General features: G+C 37.1%; 1 protein-coding gene across 2 annotated transcripts; it reads left to right on the top strand.

Annotated features, from left to right (window-relative positions):
• Positions 1-27,126, top strand: tgfbr2b (transforming growth factor beta receptor 2b). 2 transcript variants are annotated; one of them, XM_059568289.1, is made up of 7 exons: positions 1-340; positions 5,063-5,213; positions 5,837-6,021; positions 13,557-14,359; positions 18,515-18,656; positions 23,789-23,916; positions 26,230-27,126. In XM_059568289.1, exons 1-7 carry the CDS (start codon positions 247-249, stop codon positions 26,416-26,418), a joined length of 1,692 nt encoding a protein of 563 aa, XP_059424272.1. In that variant the 5' UTR covers positions 1-246; the 3' UTR covers positions 26,419-27,126. The 2 variants fall into 2 exon arrangements, with proteins under 2 accessions (XP_059424272.1, XP_059424271.1); XM_059568288.1 differs by lacking the exon at positions 1-340 and having other exon boundaries at positions 5,053-5,213.

Genomic DNA, 27,126 nt, shown 5'->3' with positions numbered 1-27,126 from the left:
CAGGCTGGAGTAAAGACTGTTGAGAGGGAGGGAGACGGAGGAAAGTCCTGCCCTTTCTGAAAGATTTCCTGTTTCACTAGGCGAGCAAAAGTAAGCACTCGAGCCCACACATTCCCTCATAGTGACTGTTCACCTCAGCAGCATGAGACGCTCTGCTTTCCCCAGGATCAGACGCTAAAATCAGCACGCTTTCTGGTCAAACCACGCCAGCTGGGTCTGGTTCACATTTATGCGAGGGATACGGACATGATTGCGGTTCTAATGGAGCAATATTGGCTTTCTCTGCTCTGTTGTTGCTCTTTTTTGATTTCTTCGGTTGTCATGGATCGGAGCGGAGTCGGTGAGTTACTGTCTTGACATCTCTTGCGCTTTTCTGAAGTAGGCAGGTATATAGACTACGAGTGTAATTGTGTGTTTTTATGCAAGAGACCCGTGTATTAATCATCTCCTGTGGCTCGTTTTCTTATAGTGGAGCGTTTGTTTCTTGACTGCTTACTTTTAAAGGCGTTCAACAGGTGATCGCATTCAGTGAACGCCAGCTTCAGCGTTATTTTTTCTTGTCCAGTTTTTTCGGAGTTACGTAAGAAGCAACATATATTTGCTCAGGTGTTTAAAGATGACATCAGTCAACATAAAATGCAGTTTTATTTATCTGTCCTGTGCAGACTAAACTTTCCACGTCTGTGTTTTTGATACAAGTGACTTGACCGTGATTATTTTGTTTGTAAAACCGTTATCAGTGTGACTGCCTTATTAGAAATAGGTCTAATTGACGTCAGTTTTATATATTTATAGGGCCATGTAATGTAAAGTGTAGGTTATAGGCACCTTATAAAGTATTTTGCATGGTATGGGGATTGTATCAGATGGGTTTTACTTTGTGGTGCTTTGATGTAAACCAGTGGTTCCCAGCCCTGGTCCTAGAGGCACCCCAACAGTGCACGTTTTTGCATGTCACCTCTATCAAACACACCAGATTCAGGTCATCAGCTCATTAGTAGAGAATCCAAGATCTGAAATTGGTGTGTCACAGAAAGGAGACATGCAAAATGTGCAGTGTTGGGGTGCCTCAGGGACCAGGGTTCCTGAATGATTACATATCAGTGGAAACAAATAAATCATATTGCCATGATGTCAGAACCATGTCTTTACGTGTCATAAACTACTTTAAGATGGCCTTAATGATAATTTATAGTAACTGAAGGAAATGCAAAAAAGGACATATGAATGTTCAGAAAAAAAGCCTATTTGTACTATGCATGTCCTTAAAAAACATTGTAGCAGTATGAAATCATGCGAGTACTGTAATACAGTGGCACGCTTTGGGCACATTTGTTAGTGACAGTGACATATTCATTCTGTCTCATTAAGCTTTGAAAGACATGGGAATCAAACACATATTCCTCTAATTGAGTGCATGACATTTCAACATGTTAATACATCGACTTGTTTCTGTTGTTATTCCCTCAAATGAGTGTGTGCACAAGGGAACGCCCTTATGAGCTGACAGCTGAAAAACATTACGAGTTTGTCTTTAAGGTTGAAGTGGAAGTGTTTGACAGTTTGCGCAGGACGTTTTTCCATTTCAACCAGCCCCGCGTCCTTTCTCTCATTGGTATAAATTGTTTATCTCTCTCTGGCCTGTCATTAATTTCAGCCTCTGTGGTTACTTTAGACACTAATTACACTCACTGAACTCCTCCTCACCTCACGCCTGTGATTATACAGCAGGATATGTTTGTCACACAGCGCTGTGTTTGGTGGAGCAACAGAGATATTTCTTACAGAAATCATATTTTCCAGATGTCCAGCTACATCTTTGCCACTTCCTGTTTCCAGCCTTGCTTGGCTGCATGTAGCTCTGCACACTTTGCTGCTGAAACACACTAGGGCTGTGTGTGCTGCGTTTGAGCCACGTGCAAGAGTTTCGCCCTGCTTGTTTTTGGCATTGCAAATAGCATCAGACGCTCCTGTATGCAGGTCTGACACTTGCCTCCCTGTTTGTGTCTTGAGAATGTTACTTTTATTAATCATCTGCCCAAATAGGTCATTTTGAGCTCATCCTTTCTTGCATCATGCACTTAAACTCACACTTTTTGTTGTTGTTGAGTCACTCTGCTGTCAAGTTTAAAAAAGGAAATTTTAAAGTGCAACTAATGGTGCTCAGATTGTCCAAAATTTTACATTTGCATTTTGTACAGTTATTTTTGAAGTACCTTATCAGATGTTTTTGTGGACTGCCAGAGCTCTTTCTGCTTATCTGGAGTGTGTTGTCTTTAAACAACGTTAGCAAAACATCTGAACACCGTTTATGCACCAAACTTGTTTAAGTAGGACCTAATTTCTATTTGGCTCTTCGAAGAAGAATCACATATTTTAAGTTAAAGGGTTAGTTTACCCAAAAATAAAAATTGTCATTAATTACTCACCCTCATGTCGTTCCAATACCATGAGACCTTCGTACATCTTCCGAACACAAATTAAGATATTTTTGATAAAATCTGAGAAATTGCACTTTGAGCACTGATGTCACATGGACTATTTTACCAGTGTCCTTGCTACGTTTCTGGACTTGGGAACATTGCAGTTGCATTGCTGTCTACGGAGGGTCAAAGAGCTCTCAGATTTCACCAAAAATATCTCATTTGTGTTCGGAAGATGAACGAAGGTCTTATTGGTTTGGAAAGACATGAGGGTGAGTAGACCTAATTAATGACAGAATTTTCAGTTTTGAGTGAACTAACCCTTTAATAAAAAACATGTACTTCGGTTCAAATTTAATAATTTTGGGTGTGTTATGAATACTGTCCAAACGAAATAGTGTGAGTTAATGGCTCTGCAGTATATAAGGTTATTCAGTCAGGCCGGGCTGTAGATAAAGAGTCAGTGAGCAATACTTATGGAGTAAAAAAAAGCTCCTTTGTAGGCCCTTGAAGTCATGAGAGACCCAGGCTAGTGGATGAAGGTTGTTTACCAAAGCCTCTCCGGGCCTCTGTGCCAAGAACTCAAAAATAGCTATCTCGGGATGAGAAGAGGGGTCACATAACCTCAAAATGGCTGCATCTGATTTGACCGTATTTATCTTCATATCCTCGTGTCCGACACAATCCCCTCTTGGCTCGCTCCAGTGAACCAGAGACTAAAAGAGCACATAGTCTTGCTTATCTGCTCAGCTCGAAAAACAGAGCTCAAGCAGCCCAAAAATGACAGTGGATTGATCGTAAGACAAGATGGTATCGTGTTTGTAGGTTTTATTTATGCAGTCAAAACAAACCTATTATGCTACAAAACTGTGTTGACCTTAAACCAATGCTGAATATTAGCAAAGATGATCTTTTCTAGTGATTGGTTGGTTGTTTCTTCAGTAGAAATGTCTTGGTTGTTATTCTGTCTGTGGAAGGAAAGCCACACATCCGCCCTATCTGTGCTTCCTTCCTTGGTCGGGTCACCTGTTCCGTCCTTTCCAGAAGAGCGGTGGAGACAGACTGAAGAGCGATAGCTGAGTTAAGGGAAAATGGGGGTCAGAGGTCTTGTGATTGTCTCTCTACCATGTTATGGTACTGTCTTCTCTGTATCAGAACAGTTTCCCATCATTGAGACCTGAAAATGTGGAATTAGTGCTGCTGGACTGAACTGCAAGTGACTCCGGTTTTAATCTTAAGAGGCATTCACACTGACAGTGACAGTGAACATATCATTCATTTTCAGTGAAAGTTGGAAATTTGAGGCAACATCATGAATAACAACAGACCATTGAAGATGAGTCAAACTTTATTCAAATGTAAATATGCCAACAACCAATGAGAGAGCAGAGAGTGGAGTTCACATCTCAATTGGATGCTTTCCAGCAATTCAGACTAGGAATGCAATAATATTACATTTAACCTGATACAGATAAGCTGATAATTATTTTCATGGTATGACTGATATAAAAATCATATTATTTAATTTCAAAATAAATGGCATACAAAACACTAAAAACTAAAATAATTCATTTAAATGCTACAAGTAAATAGACATCACAACATTATAGTTTACACTATAACATTATAGTTTACACTTTGTCAGTTTTATATTTTTAATGTTTCCGTTTAGCTTTATTTTTAAAGTTTTAATAATTCGGATACTTCAACTTTAACTTATTTCAATTAGTTTAAAAGTTTGTTTTTCACGTATTTTACAAATATCAATTATACATTTTTTCAGCTTTATTTTAGTTAAGAAAAACCTTTTTTTTGTTTTATTTAACAATAACAAGACTGTTGTGAATGCACTTTTTTTCTCAATGAACCCCTTTAAATCTTTCCATTAGAGCAGTAAAACCAAACTATGCACAATTAATTAGTTTGCAATGTGATTAATGTGTTTAAATATCATTTGGGCTTTGCTCTGGGTTTGATTTCGAAGTCTTTCAGTGTGTTTGAATGACCGGTGCCCCTTTCAGTCCCAGAGAGCCAAGGTGGCCTTTTATCGCAGGAAAGTCTAGGAGGTTTGTGGTACTCCAAAGAGCAGCTAAACTAACAAATTACGTAATACAGTTTAACAACTTCTTATGGATTGGCCAAATACAGTCTCGCTGAAATTGAAAAACTATACACACTTAGACATGACTCATGCAGCACCAAACTAGTAACCCCTTTGCGTGTTCTTGAACTCACATTTTGGGTGTCTAGATTTACAGACTAAACCAGTGGCAGTAGTATAGCTTTTCCACTGATCTGAGGTCCTGATGTCAGTCTGTACTCTCAGAGACAGGAGTTTGATGCCGTTTGGTCTCTTTGTGCTGGTGTTTGCTTGATCGCATCAGTGCATTTAGGTCAGAGTCTCAGGAACTTGACAAGGGAGTTGGAGATGAAGGGACGTTTAAACAGGGCATTGAAAAGCAGATAAAAGAGCGAGCAGCGTGTATATCTGATAACAGAAACAGCCAGCATTTCATCTCGCACTCTTTTATGGTCCCTTAGGACACTACTCAAGGGCAGTAGATGCAACATTGGATCAGAAATGTTGATTAAAAGAGTAAATTGGTTTAATAGGTTACCTTGTTTCTGTTTTATCCTAGATGAGATGCATTCCTTAAAAAAACAGTTTTCTCAACTGTGTAAGTTCTGTGACGTGGAGGCATCCAACTGTAAAGGCACCGGCACCTGTGAAAGCAACTGCAGCATCACATCCATCTGTTCCTATGCTGATGAAGTCTGTGTGGCTATCTGGTATGTCACTGTTCAAGTCATATTCTTCCACAACTTTTTATGAAGTGTAAAACATCTGTTATTTGCAAGTGTAAAACATCTGCTTTGCACAACAGTCAAAAATCACCAATGAATCTTGTTCACAGCTTGCAGTATCATTATCATATTTAAAAAAAAATGACACTAAAACAAAATTGACACTTAATAAATATGCTAAGTTTAAGTACATATTGGTGGTTTTATCAAAATGTGAGAACTTTCAGCACTTCTGAGGGAACTTTTCTTTTCTGCTTACATAACCAAGGTCAAGTGGTGAGGAGAAGAAATAAAATGATCAAATATTATCCAAAGGTCTAACACTTCATATTCCAATTCAATACCAGTAAATACTATCAAGTTTTGCTCTGAAATGAAAATGATGTCATTTCATGTTGTCTTCAATTATGGAAAAAGCGCAGTTAAATATAGCAACAAGTAATTGCTGTATCGAAGTGCTTATTATGTTTAATGATATAGCAACAAGGGAACATGCAGATTATTTTTTTTTTATTGTAAAAGTCAACTGAGAATGTAAAATAACAACTGAATTTGTCATTTGATATCATAATCCCTGTAATCACAGTGTATGTGTTTGTACTCGTCAGGAGTGATTCCAACAACACGATCGAGACGTTGTGCCACAAACCCTCCAAACCCCTCTATGGCATCATGTTGGAGAACTACAACAACACCAAGTGCGAAATGAAAAAGAGGATGTCCAATATAGGCCCATTCCACATCTGTTCCTGCAACGAAGAGGAGTGTAATGACATGCTGATGTTCACACTCCGTTAGTTTCCCTCTTCATTCCTTCTTCTTTCAAATTTTGTGTATCCTCCCTATTAGTGTCTTTGGTAGTAGTGATTTATAGTAGTGTGGATTCAAACCATTGTGTCCTTGAGCAAGGTACTGACCTAAAAAAAATGAATTGCAATAAACCCTTTCTCTTCCAATCATTCTGGTAACACCAACTTTCACAATCCACCCTAAAATCAAGCCAAGCCCTACTATTATTTTTATTCTGAAATAGTTGATTTTAGAAATGAAATGGATGTGAACACCGTTTAGATTCCAAGCAGTGTTTTAATTGTTTACTAAAACAAAAACTATTCAAAAGAAAACCATTATTAGAAATAAAATAGAATATAAAGCTTAATTAGAATGGTTAATTTTGGCAACTAACTGTACTAAAATTAGGCTAGTAAAACTAAAATAAAACTAGCTAAATGGAAATATGAAAAAACTAATAAAAATTACAAAAGCACATAGTAAAATTATTAAAAAATATTCTGAAAATATAAAAATCAAAGCTAGTTCAAAATATTAATAAATGCTATAATAATATATAAATAATGCTAAAATTACTCTGAAGAGGTCAGGAGTTTTGTAGAATTTTATGAATGACAGACATTCCAAATCGGTGGAAATCTGGCGTTCTGCAGTCAAAGATTTCGTGTGGGCCTGCAAATCGGTAAGTGAAACCAGAGCTTTTCAACCTCTGAAGCTTCTCATGTGATGTAGCCTACATCATATCTCTCTGAGGTTTTCCATTGACTATGGAAACTTGCATTAGTGTGTAAATAATGAACCGTGTTTCAGCTAGTTTTGGTTTTGATAGTGCTACACTGCACCGCACTAGATAAACAGCACTCAACTGAGCTGATAAACCAAACCCAAGCAGAACATGATTATCTCCCACACACAAGCTGTGCAATGCTAACTATTTAGCACTGGCTCGTAGCGTGTAACACGCTCTGGTATGTGAGCTCAGGTTGTCGTAACGTTCTAAAGCAGCTGCATTGTTGCTGGCCGGGCTGTGCTGTCTCAGACAGACTTTCTATTGGCTTTGGTTGTGTGGACGGCTGAGGATCTCAGACATGTGGTTTCCTGTCTGTGTAACTTGAAGCAGAGACATCACAACCACATGGCAAAACAGCTATATGCACTAGGCATTCACTAAAATAACCTTATTTACCACTATTTGGAAAGTTTATTGCATGTTTCGTATGCTTTAAAGAGCCACATTTTCGTTTTTAAACAAGGAATATCCACATTGTATGCTTTATAAACCTAAACAGTACGTGGGGATTTCTTAGGTGTGGGTTATCTTGAGGAGAGTCTGCTTCCTTTTTTCAGTACATAAACACATTTATCATAAGCTACTGAAGACTGATTCTACCGTTGGTAAATTGTGGAGTTATGTTGCGAAAGATGATGTTTGAGCAGGTGTTTGATGTCTGTAGTGTTTGCCCTGTAAGAACAGTTGAGGGAGGCTGTAATTCCATCCGGTGAAGGAGGCCTCATTCCCTGCCAGAGTGGGGAAGTATTGCAGGAAGTCCATGTTTACTTATTGGAACGGTTCCATGGCATATTTCTCCAGAGATGCCAGGTATTGTTTTCCCGGACCATAACATTTTTATGACATTAACTGTGACTGAGAGCCTGCAGGGTCCAGCGATAAGCTCCCTATTCTGTATTCGGCTGGAGACGCCGCCGTTTCTTTGGACTTCATTATGGCAGCTGCAGCGTGTACACACCAGCTAATAATTATGTACTCCACAGCAGGGCTTTGTTGTGTAGCAATTTCACACACATTTTTTGCTGAATCGAATAAACAGAAAGGCAAGCTACTGCTACTTTTGGCCTAGGTGGCCTTTTAGGTGGAAATACTATGTGAAAACTAAAGGTGCCTTTGTTTACTGAAGGTACAATGGTATATTTTTCAAGATATTTAATTTTATTTGAATGTACTTCATGAGGGTGTCTAGATGTTCTCCAGAGAGTGTCTTTTCCTTTTTAGTGTCAGTACTGCCATATTGTCTTAAGTTTTTTTTAAAGACTATTATTTTTAATAATTATTATAGTTGTATGAAAGCGAAAGTAAAGTGACGCGACATTCAGCTAAGTATGGTGACCCATACTCAGAATTCATGCTCTGCATTTAACCCATCCAAAGTGCACACATACAGAGCAGTGAACACACACACACGGAGCAGTGGGCAGCCATTTATGCTGCGGCGCCCGGGGAGCAGTTGGGGGATCGGTGCCTTGCTCAAGAGCACCTAAGTCGTGGTATTGCCGGCCCGAGATTCGAACCCACAACCCTAGCGTTAGGAGTCACAATTCTCTAACCACTAGGCCACAACTTCCCCCAGTTTTTAACAGAATAAACCCCAACATGTTTATTGCCTAAACAGAATAATCAGGTGTGTATTTTTTATTTATTTAATTTATTAACTTATTACACAGCTACTTTCCTCAAAACATTGATTTGAGTTAATATGCATATGCACACACCGATAACTATAACCTATATAAAGTTATTGGTTGTAATTGATGAACAGATTATTAAAATAAATAGTAACTGATGTACTGGTCTATCCACTGTCTTCATCCTGTAGATTATTCCTGCAAGATTTCAGTTCCACATTTAGAGGCATTATGGCATAAGCAGTCTGACTGCATGAAGATGTCATTATGCCTTTTAAACGAAGCTTCAGACAAATGAATGGAGTTTCATCTAGAAAAAGGGAAATGGAGAAGCTGTGGTTAACTGAGGATTACTGTCATTAGTATACAGTACCAGAAAAAAAAAAGTTTCTGCTTAAATCTATGTAATTGGCCTGCAGACTATTAGTGCTGTTCTTCAAAATGGAGTTTGTGAAAACATTTCAATAAGCAGCCACTGAGTGAAAAAAAACAAACCATGGAAATCTTTAACGCTTTAACTGAAAAAAAAAATGATTTTGTAACATGATGTTCTACAGTTTGTTTAAATTTGGCTCTGAAATGGGATGATGTTGAGATATGAAGACAGATTGATGTCACTGATTGAAGCAGACACATTTGCTGCTACTCTCTTCACAGTGATGGCCGTTATTGCCTAAGCGCTCCAGCAAAAGTACATTTGTTTCTAATAAGCAACTCATAAAGCTTGTCAGAAGGAGCGTGTTGCACATTTCATTGTGGTTTGCACACATGTTTTTCTGTTTTTCTACTTGTAAACGTGATTGGCTCAATCAGAAGGAACATGAAGTGAATATGGAACCTTGATTTAGAAGTCCTGGAAGCATGTTGTGGTTTTATCACAACATGAAACCATTTATATACAGTACCATCACAGTAGGAAAATGAGCAAACTTCACACTCAGCTAGGTTGTTATTGCTGTGGCCTTCGTTTTTATCAGATTTCCTGTTTGCATGTGCTGTATTATTTCTGCAACTGTGGTTGGCAGTGTTAGTAAATGTTTCTATAACGTGTAATTGCATTACTCAGTCATGATAAAAAAAAGTAACTAACCATGTTAAACGTAATCTAATGTGTTTTTTTTTTTGGAGTGCAATGGCGTATAGACTACACCGTGACATACACTCTTAAAAATAAAGGTGCTTCACGATGCCATAGAAGAACCTTTTTGTCTAAATGGTTCCATAAAGAACCTTTAACATCTGAAGAAACGTTCTGTTTCACAAAAGGTTTTTTTTGGCGATTCTTCAGATTACAAAAAGGGAGATGGTTCTTTAAAGAACCTGACTGAATTCTTCTTTTGGAACCAAATATGGTTCTTCCATGGCATCGTTTGAAGAACCTTTTGAAGCACCTTTGTTTTTAAGAGTGTAAGTGTATTTATACAGGACTCACAAACTGATATATAACAGTATATCATACAACAGAATACATTGTTTTAGAAAACTTGTCAACATTTTGAAACCTATTATTCATAATAATTTAAACTCAGTAGAATCCGTATTGTATTTTACCTATACCAAAATTATTTTATTTTCCTTTAGTTTTTTTTTTTTTATATATATATATTACTTTTCTCTCAGCACCTATACATTAAATAAAAATTAAATGGTACATATTTTGTGGTAGATAGTTTTATTTCAACAAAAAATGTTTGTCATAATTTTCCTTAAAAATGTAGCTCCTTTGCCCCTGAATTTTATTCCCAACACTGCTGTTTACCCAAATGCGTGCTTATTTTGACATATCAGTGTCATCCTCTTATTGTCACACAAAAATGATCTTGTGGAAAGTACTCATTATTCTTTCCTAGGATGACAATCCAGGCCATTTGCCTGACAGGACAAATAAGCAGCAGCATGTGTCTGTGTCTCACTGGAATATTTCCAACCTGGCAATATGTTTCTACTCAGTTGATCTTTTATCATAGGTTATTTTGATGGAAAGAAGAACATAAAGGAAAGGAGGAGGAGAGCAGACTTAGGATTTGTGCCGACTTTCAATCCAACCCTGACCTGCACGTATATACGCTGGCTCGCAAACACATCCACACTCACATGCTAAGGAATCTTGGCATCCAGTTATAGAGCAAGTAGTTAAAAGGTCTGAGTCACACCGAGAAAGCCAACAACAGATCAAAACGGTGTTAGTGAGAGAAAAATAAATACTTGTTTGCGGTATGAGCCATTCTATAAAACAAAGTCGTAGCCATAACAAACAAACAGTAATAGGTCTGTGTTTCTCATGTAGAGCATGTACCCAATCGGAGTCTGGCAGTAATCTAAACTCACATCAGGACAGGGATCCAAAAGGCAGTAACGTATATATGGGAATCCTCACTTTGAATTCTGACATTTTTCAAAAGTAAAGCAAGTACACAATGTGCCCAGCAAATGAAAGCAGGTCGAAGCTTGTTTGCCGTTGATCGTTAGTACGCAAGAGGGTGGAGAGAATTGGCTGGTCTGCATTGATAAGCTTAAGGAATATTTGAAACCTCATGTTCTGAGAGTTTGTTAACTGGAAAAGTCATGGAAAGCTTTTGAAAAAACAAAAACAGAAATGTCATTAAAAAATGAAAATAGCTGAAAGCAAAAATTTAATTCTATAATGTTTTATCAAAGAAAAACGAAAAAAACACTACAAACTATATGCCAAAAGGGAATTTAGTAATACAACATAAAAAAGCAGATTTGTTTGTAAAAACTAGACAAAAAGCACACACATCCAGCATGCAAAAAAATCAATAAATAAAAAGGAAAACGCTGACCCACCAATATGGAATCCCGTTTATGCCACTGAATTAAGTTTTTATTTCACAATTCTGACTTTTTTATCGCTATTCTGCGATTGTGTGATATAAACTCACAATTGCTAGTTATAAAGTCAGAATAGCAGTATATAAACTAGCAATTGTAAGAATAAAGTCAGAATAATAGTTGGATAAAATAGATACAAACTTTATTATTTACTTCATAAAATCGGAAATGTGTGTTATAAAGTCAGAATTGCAAGACATAAACTTGCAATTCCGTGAAAAGATGCCACAGTTGTGTTTTTATTTTGCAATTCTGACTTTATTTCTCAGAATTGCATCTTTATTTCACACAATACTTTATAACTCACAATTGCGAGTTTATATCATGCAGTTTTTTACTCATACATTTTATATACAAGTTCTCACCAACAGTGATGTTTCAAGCCATATAGCTCTTCATGGCTTTATTTTTTATGCATTTGGCTGATGCACAGTGGCTTGGACTGCATTTAAACTACACATTTTTTTTAATTAGCACCATACTTTATACTGTTTGAGCTATAGGAAGGCAAAGGTCATGTAAACATAGGCAGAAATTAATTAAATATCCACAATCGACCAACACTCTAAAATTAAAAACCCAATATGCTGCAGATAAATTCTGCATTCTTAATGAATCCTTTTCCAGTAAGTGTGAGTAATGGCAGTAATAGCGGTGTTTGCTAATGCACTAATGAGAAACATGTCTAATGGTCACAAGAAGCAATTACATTTTAATAGATTAACTTGTGAGTCAGAGGTTTTGGAACGCGTAATCCACTTGATTCTTGTTAAGACCCTGGCACAGATGTACAGTGATGTGTTTAACAGTAGAGCCTGCAGAAAAGTGCCTCTTATTAGCTGATAGTGTCATGGACTGGAGCAGTGTGACTGGCATCCTGTTTTATGTGGCTGGAAAAGGTGCTGTGATTTCATGCATGTTTATATTGGTTGTTTGGCTCGAGAAGAGGTTTCTGCCACTGTATGTGAAGAGTTGAGTGTTCCCTCTGCACCACACGTCTATGCTTTTTGCATGTGTTTGCTGTCTGTTCTGTCTGCCAAACGCATTGGCATTTTTTGACGGTTTTCTTCTCCCAGTGTCGTGTATCCATTTCTGTTCTTTTTATGTCTGTGTCTCAATGATAAGGCGTGTCTGTGTATTTGATGGAAGAATGCAGACAGACGAAACACTGACTCCACTCTCTGCCCACGTAGTTGGCAACTCTCACTTTGTCTCTGGATTGAACGTGCAGTGTTCGGGCTTCCAAGCCAGTCCTCGGGTTGGCAGGCGCACGTCGTAGCAGTGTAAACTTTGCCTTGAAAGATGAAGTCACAGAACAGACTCTTACAGTGTGAGATTTGCTCAAGCTTCCTGGTGTGGCAGGAAAAAACTGTCTGCTCACAAACTGGGTTAATGATTAGGAGTTCAGTCAACCTGGGTACTAGGTAACTAGATGGTTATGGCTGCTATTTCAAATGGCTCTAAATTCTGGACTTCTCTGCGGAGTAGTCAATTAATAGATCCTTCCACCCAAAGTGACTTCCAGTATACTTTGCTCGAGGACACAAAGCATCACTACCTTTGACTAGATTGCATATATCACATTTAATAATTTATTTACTTTTTCAAATGTTCCCAGTGATCGCTTTGTTCAGTCAAATTGGATTTGATCACAATAATAATAGAATTGGTTGTTTATTGTTTTAATACTTTCATTGTAATGTCACAACATTTTAGTTTATTTATTTACTTTTTATTCATTTACCTACATTTAGAAATGTTTCCAGTAATACTATATTGTTTAGCCAATTTGAATTTGATCATTCATTAAATACAAAATATCAGCGAAATGCCCTCAGCCAATAAATTGCTGTCAGGTCAGTTAAAGATTTCTTGTTTAACAAATGATCGATTAGCAACACAACACATATTGATTTCTCATCTTTTCTGTCTTACACAGTTAATATGAGGTAAACTCTGAAGTGTCCGCCTCCTGAAGAAAACCAATTTGGAAAGCCAATAATGGCATTGTTTGTTCAGACAACTCTTTTAGGATAATTGAGACATTTGGGGGAATATTGTTTGTCTAAACGTGCTTGATTTATAATCGATTCAAATTTATCAGATTTTCCTGTATGCAGAATGTTGGTGGGTTTTTTTTTTTTTTTTTTTTTTTTTTTATACAGTGCATTGGTTCATAAGTATGCAAATAAGTTGTTTTAATATGCATTTGTCCTGTGCTGTGCTGTGGCAAATATTGACATCCTTCTGCTTTCTCTCCAGCTTTAGGTCCGGACCCTACAAATAATCAGGTGGTGTTGGTGATCCTGGTCAGTTTGTTGCCCCTCCTTGTTCTGGCTGTGCTGGTCATCGCCTCCTTCTACTGGTACCGCATGTACCGTCGCCGCAAACTCGATGAGTGGGAGACCAAGAAGCCGTCCAAACGCAAGGGCCCCAAAGGCCCGCTGGACTGTAGCGACGCCTGTGCCATCATGATGGACGACGACCGCTCTGACAGCAGCTCCACACACGCCAACAACCTCAACCACAACACAGAACCTCTGCCCATCGAGCTGGACCTTCAGGTGGGTAAGGGCCGCTTCGCCGAGGTGTACAAAGCCAAGCTGAGACAAAGCCCCTCAGAACAGTTCGAGACGGTGGCGGTGAAAATCTTCCCTTATGAAGAGTACGCGTCCTGGAAGAATGAAAAGGAAATTTTCTCGGACATCAATCTGAAGCACGAGAACATCCTACACTTCCTGACAGCCGAGGAGAGGAAGGTGGAGAAACAGTACTGGCTGATCACCGCCTATCATCCACGCGGGAACCTGCAGGAGTACCTAACTCGACACCTCATCAGCTGGGAGGACCTGCGGCTGCTCGGGGGCTCGCTGGCCCAGGGTGTGGCTCATTTGCATAGTGACCACACCCCTTGCGGGCGGCCCAAAGTGCCCATCGTCCACCGAGATCTAAAGAGCTCAAACATCCTGGTGAAGAATGACCTCACTTGTTGCCTCTGTGACTTTGGACTTGGCCTCCGCCTTGACAACTCTCTGTCAGTGGATGACTTGGCCAACAGTGGACAGGTGGGTCATGCAACAATATTTCATCTTCATAGGTCTTATAAAGTAAATAAAGAGCTTCTACATTATCGATCAAACACCTTTTTTATGTTTCTGAAAGAAGACCCTCACCAAGGCTGCATTTATTTGATGATATATTAAGTAAAAAGAGCAATATTGTGAAATATTATGACTAATTCAAAATAACTGTTTTCTGTTTGAATATATTTTAAAATGGTATTTATTCCTGGTGAATTTTCAGGAGCCATTATTACAGTCTGAAATCACAAACATAAAAAAATGTAATTATTCCAAAAATTATTTTGACCAGTAGTTTTCATTGCATGTATAGAATATAAATTCAGTTTCTTCAGATTGAATGTAAATGCGCTAGTATGCAATAGAGTGCATCACTCGGGTTTCTTAAAGTCAGATATTTTCTCTTTACTGCGAAATCAGTTGATTTGTATAATTTATTTCAAGACTTTTCTACCATGAATTTAATTTTAACTTGAGATCCACCAATCAGCAAACACATAAGAATGAAAGAGATCAGCAGCAAACGTCCATGAAATGATCCTTCAGAAATCATTCTTATTTGCTGATTTATTATCAGTGTTGGAAACAGTTGTGCTGCTTCATGACGTTTTCGGAACCTGTGATTCTTTTATGAATATAAAAAAAATAAAAATACAGCATTTATTCAAAATGGAAATCTTGTGTTACAATATACACTACCGTTCAAAAGTTTGGAGTCAGTATATGTTTTTTCTTTCTTTCTTTCTTTTTTTTTAAAGTAATGAATACTTTTATTCAGCTAGGCTGTGTTAAATGGATAAAAAAAGTGATAGTAAATGCTTATATGGTTAGAAAATAATTTAATTTATTATTCATAAAAGAAAATAAAAAAAATCAGTTTGCAAAAAAATTTAAAAAAAACATGATGCAGCACAACTGTTTCCAGCACTGATAATAAATCAGCATATTAGAATGATTTCTGAAGGGTCATGTGACACTGAAGACTGGAGTAATGATGCTGAAAATTCAACTTAATAAATTCTATTTTAAAGTATATTAAAACAGAAAAACAATAGTATTGTAGTATTTTTTTTCTGTATATTTAATCAAATAAATACAGCCTTGATGAGCATAAGAGACTCCATTAAAAAACATTTTGATTTAAATTAATTTTAAATTTTAAACCTGATACTTTAATGGAGTCTATCCCCTATAGCTTAACTGAAACTTTCTATCAACCCCAGTGCAGCACAAGACTACCTAGATTCATTTGCTCTTATTGATTGGTAAGTGTCAAGTGAAGCGTTGGCGTGTTCCATACCTAGAATTGTGCAGATTTACAGTGGCAGGTACGTCAGGTCATAACTTGCAGGGAAAGTCCCCTCAGGCATCTCACCATGTGCGTTTTATGTATGTGTGCCCTTTGTTCAAACGGTCTGCTCAGATTTATGATTCACGGGCTGAAAATGAAAAAACAAAGGCAGCGAGTGAATCAGTAATAAACTAGCTAACAATCACGTGACTCTGCGACGTCTCTCCACACCAGAGTTCTCTGATGTATGTCAACATTCAGATCAGACATAGTTCAAAGGGAGTTTAAACTTCAATGCTAAGGTTACGTTTAATTATCACAGTTTAGGTTTGTTGATTGATTGGTGTGACCTTTTTACTTTTAAAGTGAGGTCAAGTAATAAAGTGAGCTGAAGTGTTTTGAAGTTAAAGGGGAAAAAAAGACATGAAAATAGCTTGGTACCCTCAAAACAACAACAACAACAACAACAACACTGATAAAACCATAAATAATAATATTAATAATACAAAAATATATTTCTGTTGTCAATACATATAATTGAAATAGTTTGTTATAGATAAATATATTAAGTTAGTAAATAATAAATTTGATTTACAAGCAGTGTTGGGAAGGTTACTTTGGAAATGTAATGTTACAGATTACAAGTTACCCTGTTTAAAATGTAATAGTAGTGTAACTTTTTCAATTACTTTATTAAAGTAATGTAACTAATTACTTTTGAGTACTTTTTGATTACTTTTCTAAATTTGTGAAAATTAAAGAATAATAAATAAAAGCATATACATCAACTTAAATACAGTTATCTAATAAGCATGTGTCGTATTCTGTGTAATAAACTCCTGAAACATTGGTGTTTTTTTTAAACTGCTGTCTCTTTGTATATGATGATAGTTTCCTCAAAATAAGTAAAATGCACATGAAGTGACACAGAGCAGTTCTAGAAATTATGTTTATGTGCTCGTGTACTCCTATACTGAGGCAGCAGAGGTTGAAAACACTGCGAGCTTCAGTAGTCCTATGTGTAGAAAATGAAACCATGTCTTTGCCATTAATTTACAGGAGGGGCGGACTAGGAAAAAAAATCAGACTGGAAAATTCAAACTCATACAAACAAATTCATGGACAAAACTATTTTTGGTATGGACCTGAGATAAAAAAAAGGTTTAAATCTTTAATTTGGGGACATGCAAAATAATTAAAAGTTCTCTCCTGAACTGCACCTTCACTTCCATTTTTCTCTTCAGTCTCTTTATTTTGCCCTGTTATCCATCTCTCTCATGACTTTAATACTCAAGATTGAACAAAACTATACTTTACAATACAATACTCTACAATACTACAATATCTTTATAGAAAAATCCTAATACTGTACACGAGTCATGTTTTCCTTACAAAAATTGACCATGCTTTTTTTAGCCTATACAATAACCTTGTTTTGTTTTGTTTTTTGCAAATGGATTTGTATTTATTTTTAAATAACTCAATTTGTAAAATCATTTTAAATTTTTGGTTACCACAGTTAAACAATAGTAACTATTTTCTCTGGATTTATAGTAATATATTAAAACGTTAATTTTCGTAAGGGTTGTGTTGTTGTCTGTCCGTAGCTCCCCCTAAACCTATAAAAAAAATCTGATTGTTTTTCAGCTAAATTACTACTGTAACATTACTACAGATAATAATGATGTCCTTTATATAGTAGCCTATTTTGAGTGATGACTGATGAGCAGCGTGCTGCTGCTTGATTAAATAAATAAAAAAACAAAGACAAAAAAGCATCTTTACAGATGAAACTGACCTGAAACCCTGAACAGTAGTTCTGCTTCTCTGCTCCAGCTGTGCGCTTCCACAGTCCACTCTATACTCTCTCTCTCTCTCTCTCTCTCTTTCTCTCTGTCTCTCTCTCTCTCTCTCTCTCGCATTGATTACTCTGAGTCTGATCCAAACCGTTTGGCGGAGGCGCGGAGAGCGCGCGAGTCATGACTAACACTTCATGATTTATTAGAGATTTAATTATCAAATGGCGGATTCGCAAATGGATTCAAGTGTACTGACCTACTTTTAGTCATCCAAAATGTGCCATATTCCGTCCACGTTAGGCATTCCGTTTTTATGACTGGATTCTACAAACTAGACTTGTGTTTCCGCATCTCGGAAATTATTAGGGCGGTATGTCTCAGAATAGTCAGTGCAATTTGGGAAAGACATCAGTTAAATCTGTATGTGGATGTGTGTAAATATTCAAATGTAATCCACTTTGTAATCGTAAAAAATTTCATAAGTAACTGTAATTTAATTACTCATTTTTTCTTAGTAACTGTAACTAATTACAGTTACAATAATTTTGTAATTAAATTACGTAACGCCGTTACATGTAACTAGTTACTCCCCAACACTGTTTACAAGTAATAATGATATAGTTGTGTTGTCATGACAATCATAATAATTCATTTTTATTTTTATAAGTTACATTATTATTAATTTTTTTATTATTAATAAATGAATAAATAAACGTGATGTCATATTCATAGTAATTTTATATTATATTCTTATAGTTTAGATGAGGATGATAATAATACTATATTTGCATTGTCATAACAATCAAGATTTTTTTTAAATACATAAATAAAATGTCATTATAATTGTATATGAATAATAATTATTAGTTATAATATTTTCAGATTTATGAAAAAAATAAGGAATATATTTGTGAGTAATAATAAGTAATAATATAACTGATAAAAGTAGAAAAAGAAGTGTATTACTAAATGCGGTGTTCACATGGTCATGAAATTCAGAAAAAAAGAATATAAAATTGATAAAAGGTGTCCTTTGTATCTGATTGTCAGGTGGGTACAGCCAGGTACATGGCTCCAGAAGTGCTGGAATCAAGGATCAACCTTGAGAACATCGAGTCATTCAAGCAAACCGATGTCTACTCCATGGCCCTGGTGCTGTGGGAGATCACGTCCAGGTGTAACTCCATCGGTGGTGAGTACACAAACATCAGCGAGATCTTACTTGGAAACATAGCTCTTATTTGGGTATTTCCCAAACCAATATGATTAGTAAACTTGAGACAATGCTATTCTGTTTATATTCTGCCTAGAATTGTTCCTCAAGGAGAACAGGGATGAAAATAGGCTCGCTTTTTGTCTGGTTCTGTTAGTGGCACTTTGTTTTTACTGTTGCCATCGTTGAGCTATTGTTTGTAAAGACTGCATGGAAAGCCCACTGCGGCCCACAATGTGTTTTGACCGATTTGCAGCTTCCTGTTATTGGATTAGCCGTTCTTCAGCAAGAGCAGAGATGGTACAGCGTACTCCTCACTCTATTTGGGGAATGTAAGGAATGTGTGAAATGTCAAGTGCTTCCTAAGAACTTTCCCTTCTTTGGTCAGGTGGGAAGACAGATGCTAGCGTATTTTTGCCATACTGACATATCGGAGTAAAAAACAGTATACACATAGCTGTCATTGAGTATTTATGCTCTCATATGTATGAAATACAACAACAGAAACTGTAATTAGTTATGGCTATAAATATAAACATGGATGCTTGTGAAAATTGAGGAAGAGGGAGGGAGTGTGTTGCTGTTTAGGCTTTTTCCTGCATTAAAAAATGATCAGTTACTGCCTACTGGATTTTCTTTCCAACTTTGATCCTCTCATGATAAAGGAAAAAATGGATTTGTTTGTTTTCTTACATGGAAATAATCAGACAGGGTTACTTTATATATTATATTATATTATATTATATTATATTATATTATATATTATATTATATTATATTATATTATATAAACATCTTATTTGGTTCGAATTTTTATATATATATATATATACAAATAAGATGTTATACTGCAATAACTAACTGGCTAAATAAATCTTAATTTTTGTTTTGTTGTGGAAAATTGGAGATAACATTCTCTAAGTCACTAAGTTTTTCTTTTTTTCAGTAATTAATACTTTTATTAATTAAGGTTGTATAAAAAAAATCACAAAAACATTTATAATGTTACAAAATATTTATATTTTAAATACATTTTGTTCTTTGGAATTCATCAGAACAAAAAAGAGAGAGAAAATTGCAGTTTCCACAGTATAAAAGATATTAAGCAGTACAACTGTGTTTGGCAGTTACATATAACAATAATAATAGTAAGAAGAATAATGATCATAATAAAACACATTTCTTGAGCACCAAAACGGCTTATTAGAATGATTTCTGGAGGATCATGCGAAACTGAAGATTGGAGCAAGGCTGCTGAAAATTCAGTTTTGCCATCACAGGAATAAATTACAATTTAAAATATATTTAAATAGAAAACTGTTATTTAAAATCTTTCTAATATTTCACTGTAATACTGTATTTTTTCTCAAATAAATGTAGCCTTGGTGAGCATAAGAGACGTCTTTCAAAAACACTTAAACATCGAAACCTTAAACTTTTGAACATAAATTAAATTAGATTTCTCTGAAAACATGATGTAATGTAATTCTGCTTCCCATGTAAATGTATCTTGGTTTAAGGATGTTTAAATAATTTACTGGAAAACGAGACAAAAATACTGTGAAGTTCAGAAGGTGCATCTCAAAATTCTGCTCACGTTTGAATAAATGTGCAGCAATTTACTATTTTAATCAACTTTGGTAATATGATTAGCAGTGTATTTGCATGTGTATATTGTTTCACACACTGTCACTGTGCCTGTTGAGTTGTGTTACCCACATGCCCCGGCATGCCTCTCTGTTGCTGAGTCCTCCTGTCATGCTGCTTGGAGCTTATCTGCAGGGCTGGAGTTGTTTTCAGCCAGACTGTCTGTGTCGAGGGCAGTTGAGACAGACATCCCAGGGTCTGTCTCCTCTGTTACAGTAACACCTTCAGAATGCAATGTGAAAAACCTGGGATCTCTTTCAAAAATGGGGATAAGAAACATTTAGGGATGTAGCACTTGCAGACAGCAGCTGCAGAAAGCCCAAGTGTGGGTGATGGTGAAATGGAAAGCTGTGGCTGCATTGTTCTGCTGCAGCTCACTGTGTATGCTAGTAAGTCCTGAATTAGCACGGGGTGTGGCCTGGTCTGGAGTAGTAGAGCAAACTTGATACCCTGCCAGCCGAGGAGAACTCCCTCCTGTCTTCAGAGGAAGACGGGAACACAACTAAATGGAGGACAGCAGTTGGCTAGCAGGTGGCAGAGGCCCATGCAGGGTGGCCATCCATCAGTACAGATCTCAGTTTCACTGCCGTCACGCTCATCACAAACACACAAAAGAGCCAAGGGTGTTGTGTGCTCATGATCCACCCCAAATTTTTCTGACTGAAGCCTGAAAAATCCACCGGTCTGACAACATTGCTGTCACATTCCTCTTTAGGTGACAATTAAGTAGGCCCTAGTGTTTAAACAGGAATCTCAGCTCCTGATTTATGAACACTTAAATCTCTCTCTCTCTCTCTCTCTCTCTCTCTCTTTCTCTCTCTCTCTCTCTTTGTGTGTCAGGGTATCATTTTTTCAGAAATAATTATATTATTCATTTATTTATTTATTATTATTAACTATGCAATTTTCATAAATCATAGATAGATAGATTGTGTGTGTTGTGTGTGTATATGTATATACAAATACTAACTGAAATGAGCATTGTTGTTTTATTCCACAAATATTTAAAAAAATAATAATTTGTACTCTCTCTCTTTCTCTCACTGTGTGTGTATATATATATATATAGAGAGAGAGAGAGAGAGAGAGAGTACAGATATACTAAATTATCTATTAGCATGCTTCAATACAGTTTCAATTAAATACATTTTATATACATGACATATAATATATACAATATGTACAAATACATGACATATAATATATATAAAAGCAGGGCAGGAATTCCGAGTATGGGTCAACATACTTTCATGTCACGTCACTTTCATACAGCCAAGTATGGTGACTCGGAATTCCTGCCCTGCTTTTAACCCATCCAAAGTGCACACACACAGCAGTGAACACACACCCGGAGCAGTGGGCAACCATTTATGCTGCGGCACCTGGGGAGCAGTTGGGGTTAGGTGCACAAGGGCAACTCAGTCATGGTATTGAGAGCACTGTACATGCACTCCCCCCACCTACAATTCATGCCAGCCTGAGACTCGAACTCACAACCCTTCGATTGTGAGTCTGACTCTCTAACCATTAGGCCAATTATTTTTTTACCTTTTGAAATAACAACAATGTTCAAAAAGTATTTTATTGAGGACAAAATTGTTGGTTGATGTGATGACATGTCTGGTGGACATTCAGTTTTTTATGATGGATTTCCATATTTTTCATAAGTCAATGTCTGGAACAATAAAAAACATAATAAATGCTATATCTTTTAAGGTCACATTTTATTATATAAATAAATACATACATAAAATAATGTAATAAAATAATATATATATGTATATATTATTTCATTTTCAAAAAAATCTATCTCTGAGACATAAAAGCACTTAAGAATGAAGAAGCACTCATAAAGTGTTTTCTTTATTCTTCTTCTACTCTTTCCCAGACAGAGACTCAGACAGGCAGGTCTGTGGAGGTAGCAGACGGTTAATCTGAAGGGGAAACTCTAGTAAAAAAAAAAAAAGTGCTTCCCTGGATACTTCTAGCTGGGCCTGGGGTGTGAGGCCTCTGCCGGCAGGACATCTGTTCCCGAAAACCACGGCATTCCTCACATAGCGAGTGCATTTGAGTAGCTCAGCCCCTTGTGCAAATCAGGACATATAGAAAAAGCAAGAAAGACCCAAAAAGAAAGATGTGCATGGCCTTAAAGGGATTAATGACAACATTTTCATTTTAGGGTGGAGTATCCATTACCCCCATGTCATTCCAAACCCATAAAAGCTTCGTTCATCTTCGGAACACAATTTAAGATATTTTGGATGAAAACTGGGAGGCTTGTGAGTGTCCTATTAACTGCCAAGTAAATTACACTGTCAAGGTCCAGAAAAGTATGAAAGACATCATCAGAATAGTCCATCTGCCATCAGTGTTTCAACCATAACGCTATGGTTTGATTAATAAAATATCTTAAATGTGTTCCAAAAACAAAATAAGCTTTTACGGTTTTGGAACAACATGGGGATAAGTGATTAATAAAAAATATAATTTTGGGGTGGAGTAACCCTTTAATGTTGCAGGCAGCCATGTGTCCTTGTCTATGGACTGCATGCATGCTAAGCTCTGATCTAGTCCATTTTACCACCATCAGGTCTGACCCTCACACAGGGCACTGAGAACATCAGAAATAGCACTGAACGGGCAGGGGTATTTTGTTTAAGAGCTGAAACAGGGGAAGTCCACTTGTCAAAAACAGGATGCATTCACTTTTGGAGTCAGCTTCTCCGCAGGGGCCCAATCACAGTCCTCCACTTCCTGTCCCAGGCTGCACACTGGCCTAGCCCCTTCCTGTGGGCCCAGAGTGCTGGGCAAGAACCACAAAACACACTCTCCAATCAAGAGCTAACCGCTCCAAAGTAAACTTACTCATCCTCCATCATTTGCAGTAATGGATTTTATATTGGCCAAGAAGAGGACAATAACTGCTGTTTTATGACGTCTCCGACTGTTTTGGGAAAGTGGAGGTTTTGGTGTTTGATTTTTTTTTTAGCGCCCTGTGTGTGTTTGTGTGTTATCTATAGCTGGCTCTGGTCAAGTACTTGCCTATGGAGGCTGAGGACAGATATATGATTGGGCCTCTGCAGCTGCAAGTTTCACAAGGTCTGGAAAATCTGTTTTCGGAGCTCGCTGGCACAGTCCAGTGATTAGCCTCATATTTCATCAATTTGTTCTTGTGAACAAAACAAATGACCCACTAACTCAGCATTGCTTATTGTTGCCATTCTGATGGAGAAACTGATTTCGTCCCATTTTTCTCCAGATGCGGTATTTGTTTTTTTCATGGTATAATAACCAGAGCATATGAAACATGCGTTCTTTTCCCCATTCAGGGCTTTCTTCCAGCTTCCAAACTCAGTGCTTCTCACTAGTCACGACCGCATGCTCCCCAACAATGATTCTTCATGCTGTCATAAGGGGATAGATCATATGTCAGATTATCTGATTGTCTCATGTGTGTCTTTGCAGAGGTTAAGGATTACGAACCTCCATTTGGCTCGAAAGTCCGAGAGCACCCCTGTGTGGAGAGCATGAAAGACAACGTTCTGAGAGACCGGGGCAGGCCAGAGATCCCCAACAGCTGGATGAAACACCAGGTAAATCAGTGTGGAGTTGTATTTTGATCTCAGAACATAGTAAAGACAGCATATTAGCAGAGAGACAAGCAACTCCTTTGGTGAGCTTTTGGGAAAAAAAGCGTTTTTTAAGAAATTGCTAATATTATAAAGCAGTGATGCAGTGAATTGATCAAAAGTGTGTGAGTGAATACATTTATAATGTTGCAAAAGATTTCAATTGTAAATAAATGCTGTTCTTATGTTCAAACTTTCTGATTCATCAAAGAATGTTTCAACATTGATACTAATATGAAAAGTTTCTTAAGCACCAAATCGGCATACTAGAGTGATTTCTGAAGCATCGTGTGACACTGAAGACTTGGAGAAATGATGCTGAAAATTCAGCTTTGCAATCACAGGAATAAACCAATTTTAAAATATATTAAAATAGAAAACTGTTATTTTAAATTTTAATAATATTTCACAATGTTCCTGTTTTTACCATATTTTTGATCAAATAAATGCAGCCTTGGTGAGCATAAGATACTTTTTTTTGAATAACAATAGATCATTATTTTTTATCCATAAAATTAAACATTTCTATTTGTTATTTTTTTCTGTAAACAGTGCATATATTATGTAATTTTTCTTCCCATGTTTATGTGTCTAGTTTTAAGGATGTTTAGATATTTTTACTGTAATATGAAACAATTTTGTGCAGTTAAATTATATTTTTATTGGTTTGACTGTCAAACCAACCCCAGACCTTTGAATTGTAATGTTTATTGACAAATAGAGAAATTAAAAGAAAAAAAAAAAAATACCAGGAATATGAAGATGTTGATAAGAAATAGTGAGTAATAAACTAAATAGTGAGCATACGTTTACATGGACAACAGTATTGCGATTTTTACACAGTAAAGTAAATACTCTGATTAAGAATCTACCATGTTAACAGATTTTTGATTACCTTAATCCGGCTGAAGTCAAAGTTTACTCAAAGTAAACGCATGTGGAGTACTCCTATTTTAGCCACGTTATCGAAGCGCAGTATAAACATGTACATCTTAATCACATTATTACCATTGTGTAGGGCTTTTCATAAAACGGGAACATGAAAGGAATATTCTAAAAGCAACTCATGTACTGTATTTTTAGGACTATAAGTCGCACCTGAGTATAAGTCGCATCAGTCCAAAAATACATCATGATGAGGAAAAAAACATAAGTCGCACTGGACTTATAAGTTGCATTTATTTAGAACCAAGAACAAACAAGAGAAAACATTACCATCTACAGCCGTGAGAGGGCGCTCTGTGCTGCTCAGTGTAGACTACAGGTGCACTGAGCACAGGCGGGAAGGAAGTCGACCGAAAGTTGAAGTCGGCCGCGTGCCGCCATCTTGTAGCAGAACTTCACTTGCGTTAGCATCCCATTGACTCCCATTCATTTTGGCGTCACTTTGACAGCGAATAACTTTACATCTGAGGCGTTTAAAGACTCCATTTGTCCATTATTTATTTCTAAAGATACACGACAATGTATAAAGGGCTCCATTACCTTCTATGTTACATTATGGCCCCGTAGAAACAGTCTTTGTAAAAATAGGCTAACGATTGCGTCATAACCACTCGACTCTCTGTCGCACAGTAGAGAAATTACCGTACAGACAGGAGGAGAAGCTCGCAGGCAATCGGGGAGACGTCAAGAGAGAAGCCCATAGATACAAGCCCTGGCGTTACATTTTAAAATACTATACAAAATAATTAATCAGAATACTTACTCCTGCTCACTCACGCCAAAGAACTCCCCGCTCAAGCTCGCCGTCTCTGCAAGATTAACGATGGCAGTTTGCACGCACAGCAACTAGAAGATTTACATCTGTCAGACAGGTTGCTGACGTCATCAAGCTTAGTTTGAGTCTGCGCGTCAGAAACGGAAGTGCTAAAAATGGGCTTCACTTGTCTCAATTGAGTTCCAATGGGGTCGCCGTGTCCATTTCTTTTACTGTCTATGACTGAGCAGCATCTCTGGCAGCATAGAGCGCCCTCTCGCGGCTGTAGACGGTAATGTTTTCTCTTGGTTCATTTCTCTTAGTTCATTTCTCTTGGTTCATGTCAAATTAATTTTGATAAATACGTCGCACCTGACTATAAGTCGCAGGACCAGCCAAACTATGAAAAAAAGTGCGACTTATAGTCCGGAAAATATGGTAGACACTTTAATCATAATGTTGTCTTATTTAGAATAAGGTAAATAATTAGATTACTGATGTCCATGTAAACACTGACTGTGACTAAAATAACCACAACGTATGCACACTATGACACTAGTTCATTTTTTTATCTCCAGGGTGTGGCTGCAGTCTGTTCCACCATCAACGAGTGCTGGGATCACGATCCTGAGGCCCGGCTCACGGCGCATTGTGTGGCCGAACGCTTCAGCGAGATGGACGACGACCTAGACAAGTTGTCCACCTGCAGCAGCTCCGAGGAGAAAATTCTGGAAGATTGCTCTGTGAGCGTGAGCGATGACAAATGAGAGAGAGAGGGAGAAAAAGTCACTCTCACTCGCTTGCTCTCTCTCTCTCTCTCTGCAGAAACTGAATGTTTGGATCCTTCCAGTAAGGTGGAGTGGAAGAATGTGGCCTTTCCATAAAGCTTTGTTTCATAACCAAAGATTTCATGCACTTTATCAGATTATGCATAGCTCACACTGAGGAAGGTCAGGCTACCGAGCAAGAGGAGCTGGACAGACGCTGAGTTTCTCCTCTGACAGCTGACCGAGAGCCAAATGTAATCAGGAAAATGTTTCGCCTCAACACTAAAGCTTCATAGGAGATTGTAAGACTTTCTACAGATCACTTCAGGATTATCTGGATTTATGGAGGAATGTGTTCGGTGAGAGATTTGTGTGTGTGAGTGTGTTTAAGACTAGTAGCGTGTGTGTGTTTGGAGTTGCTTTTATCGAGATATGTATTGTGCTTGTTAGCCAAAGAAAAAAGTATATTGTAAATACAGCTTTGGACATAAAAATCAACCCACACTATTGAGAGAGCCAAAAAAGGGAAGAGTGTATGCTGCACACACCAAAAAATGTGTTAAACGAACAGTATTTTTAAGTTCACAAAGTGCCTCATCTTCACATATCCTGGATATTAAATTGTGCCTCTCTTTTACTACTTTTTTATGTAATATATTGTAAATCTTTGAGGATTAAAATACATTTATGTACAGTATTGACACACAA

This window comes from Carassius carassius, chromosome 15, assembly GCF_963082965.1.
Source record: "Carassius carassius chromosome 15, fCarCar2.1, whole genome shotgun sequence".
In the NCBI taxonomy this organism is placed as follows: domain Eukaryota; kingdom Metazoa; phylum Chordata; class Actinopteri; order Cypriniformes; family Cyprinidae; genus Carassius; species Carassius carassius.
The sequence above is the reverse complement of the archived record's forward strand: the minus strand, read 5'-3'. Positions and strand labels throughout refer to the sequence as shown.

Excerpts from the sequence above, each read along its gene's own strand:
- tgfbr2b (XM_059568289.1), top strand. The coding sequence starts at position 247 with ATGATTGCGGTTCTAATGGAGCAATATTGGCTTTCTCTGCTCTGTTGT. Across the intron at positions 341-5,062 it reads CATGGATCGGAGCGGAGTCG|ATGAGATGCATTCCTTAAAA; the intron begins GTGAGTTACTGT and ends GTTTTATCCTAG. Across the intron at positions 18,657-23,788 it reads CAGGTGTAACTCCATCGGTG|AGGTTAAGGATTACGAACCT; the intron begins GTGAGTACACAA and ends GTGTCTTTGCAG.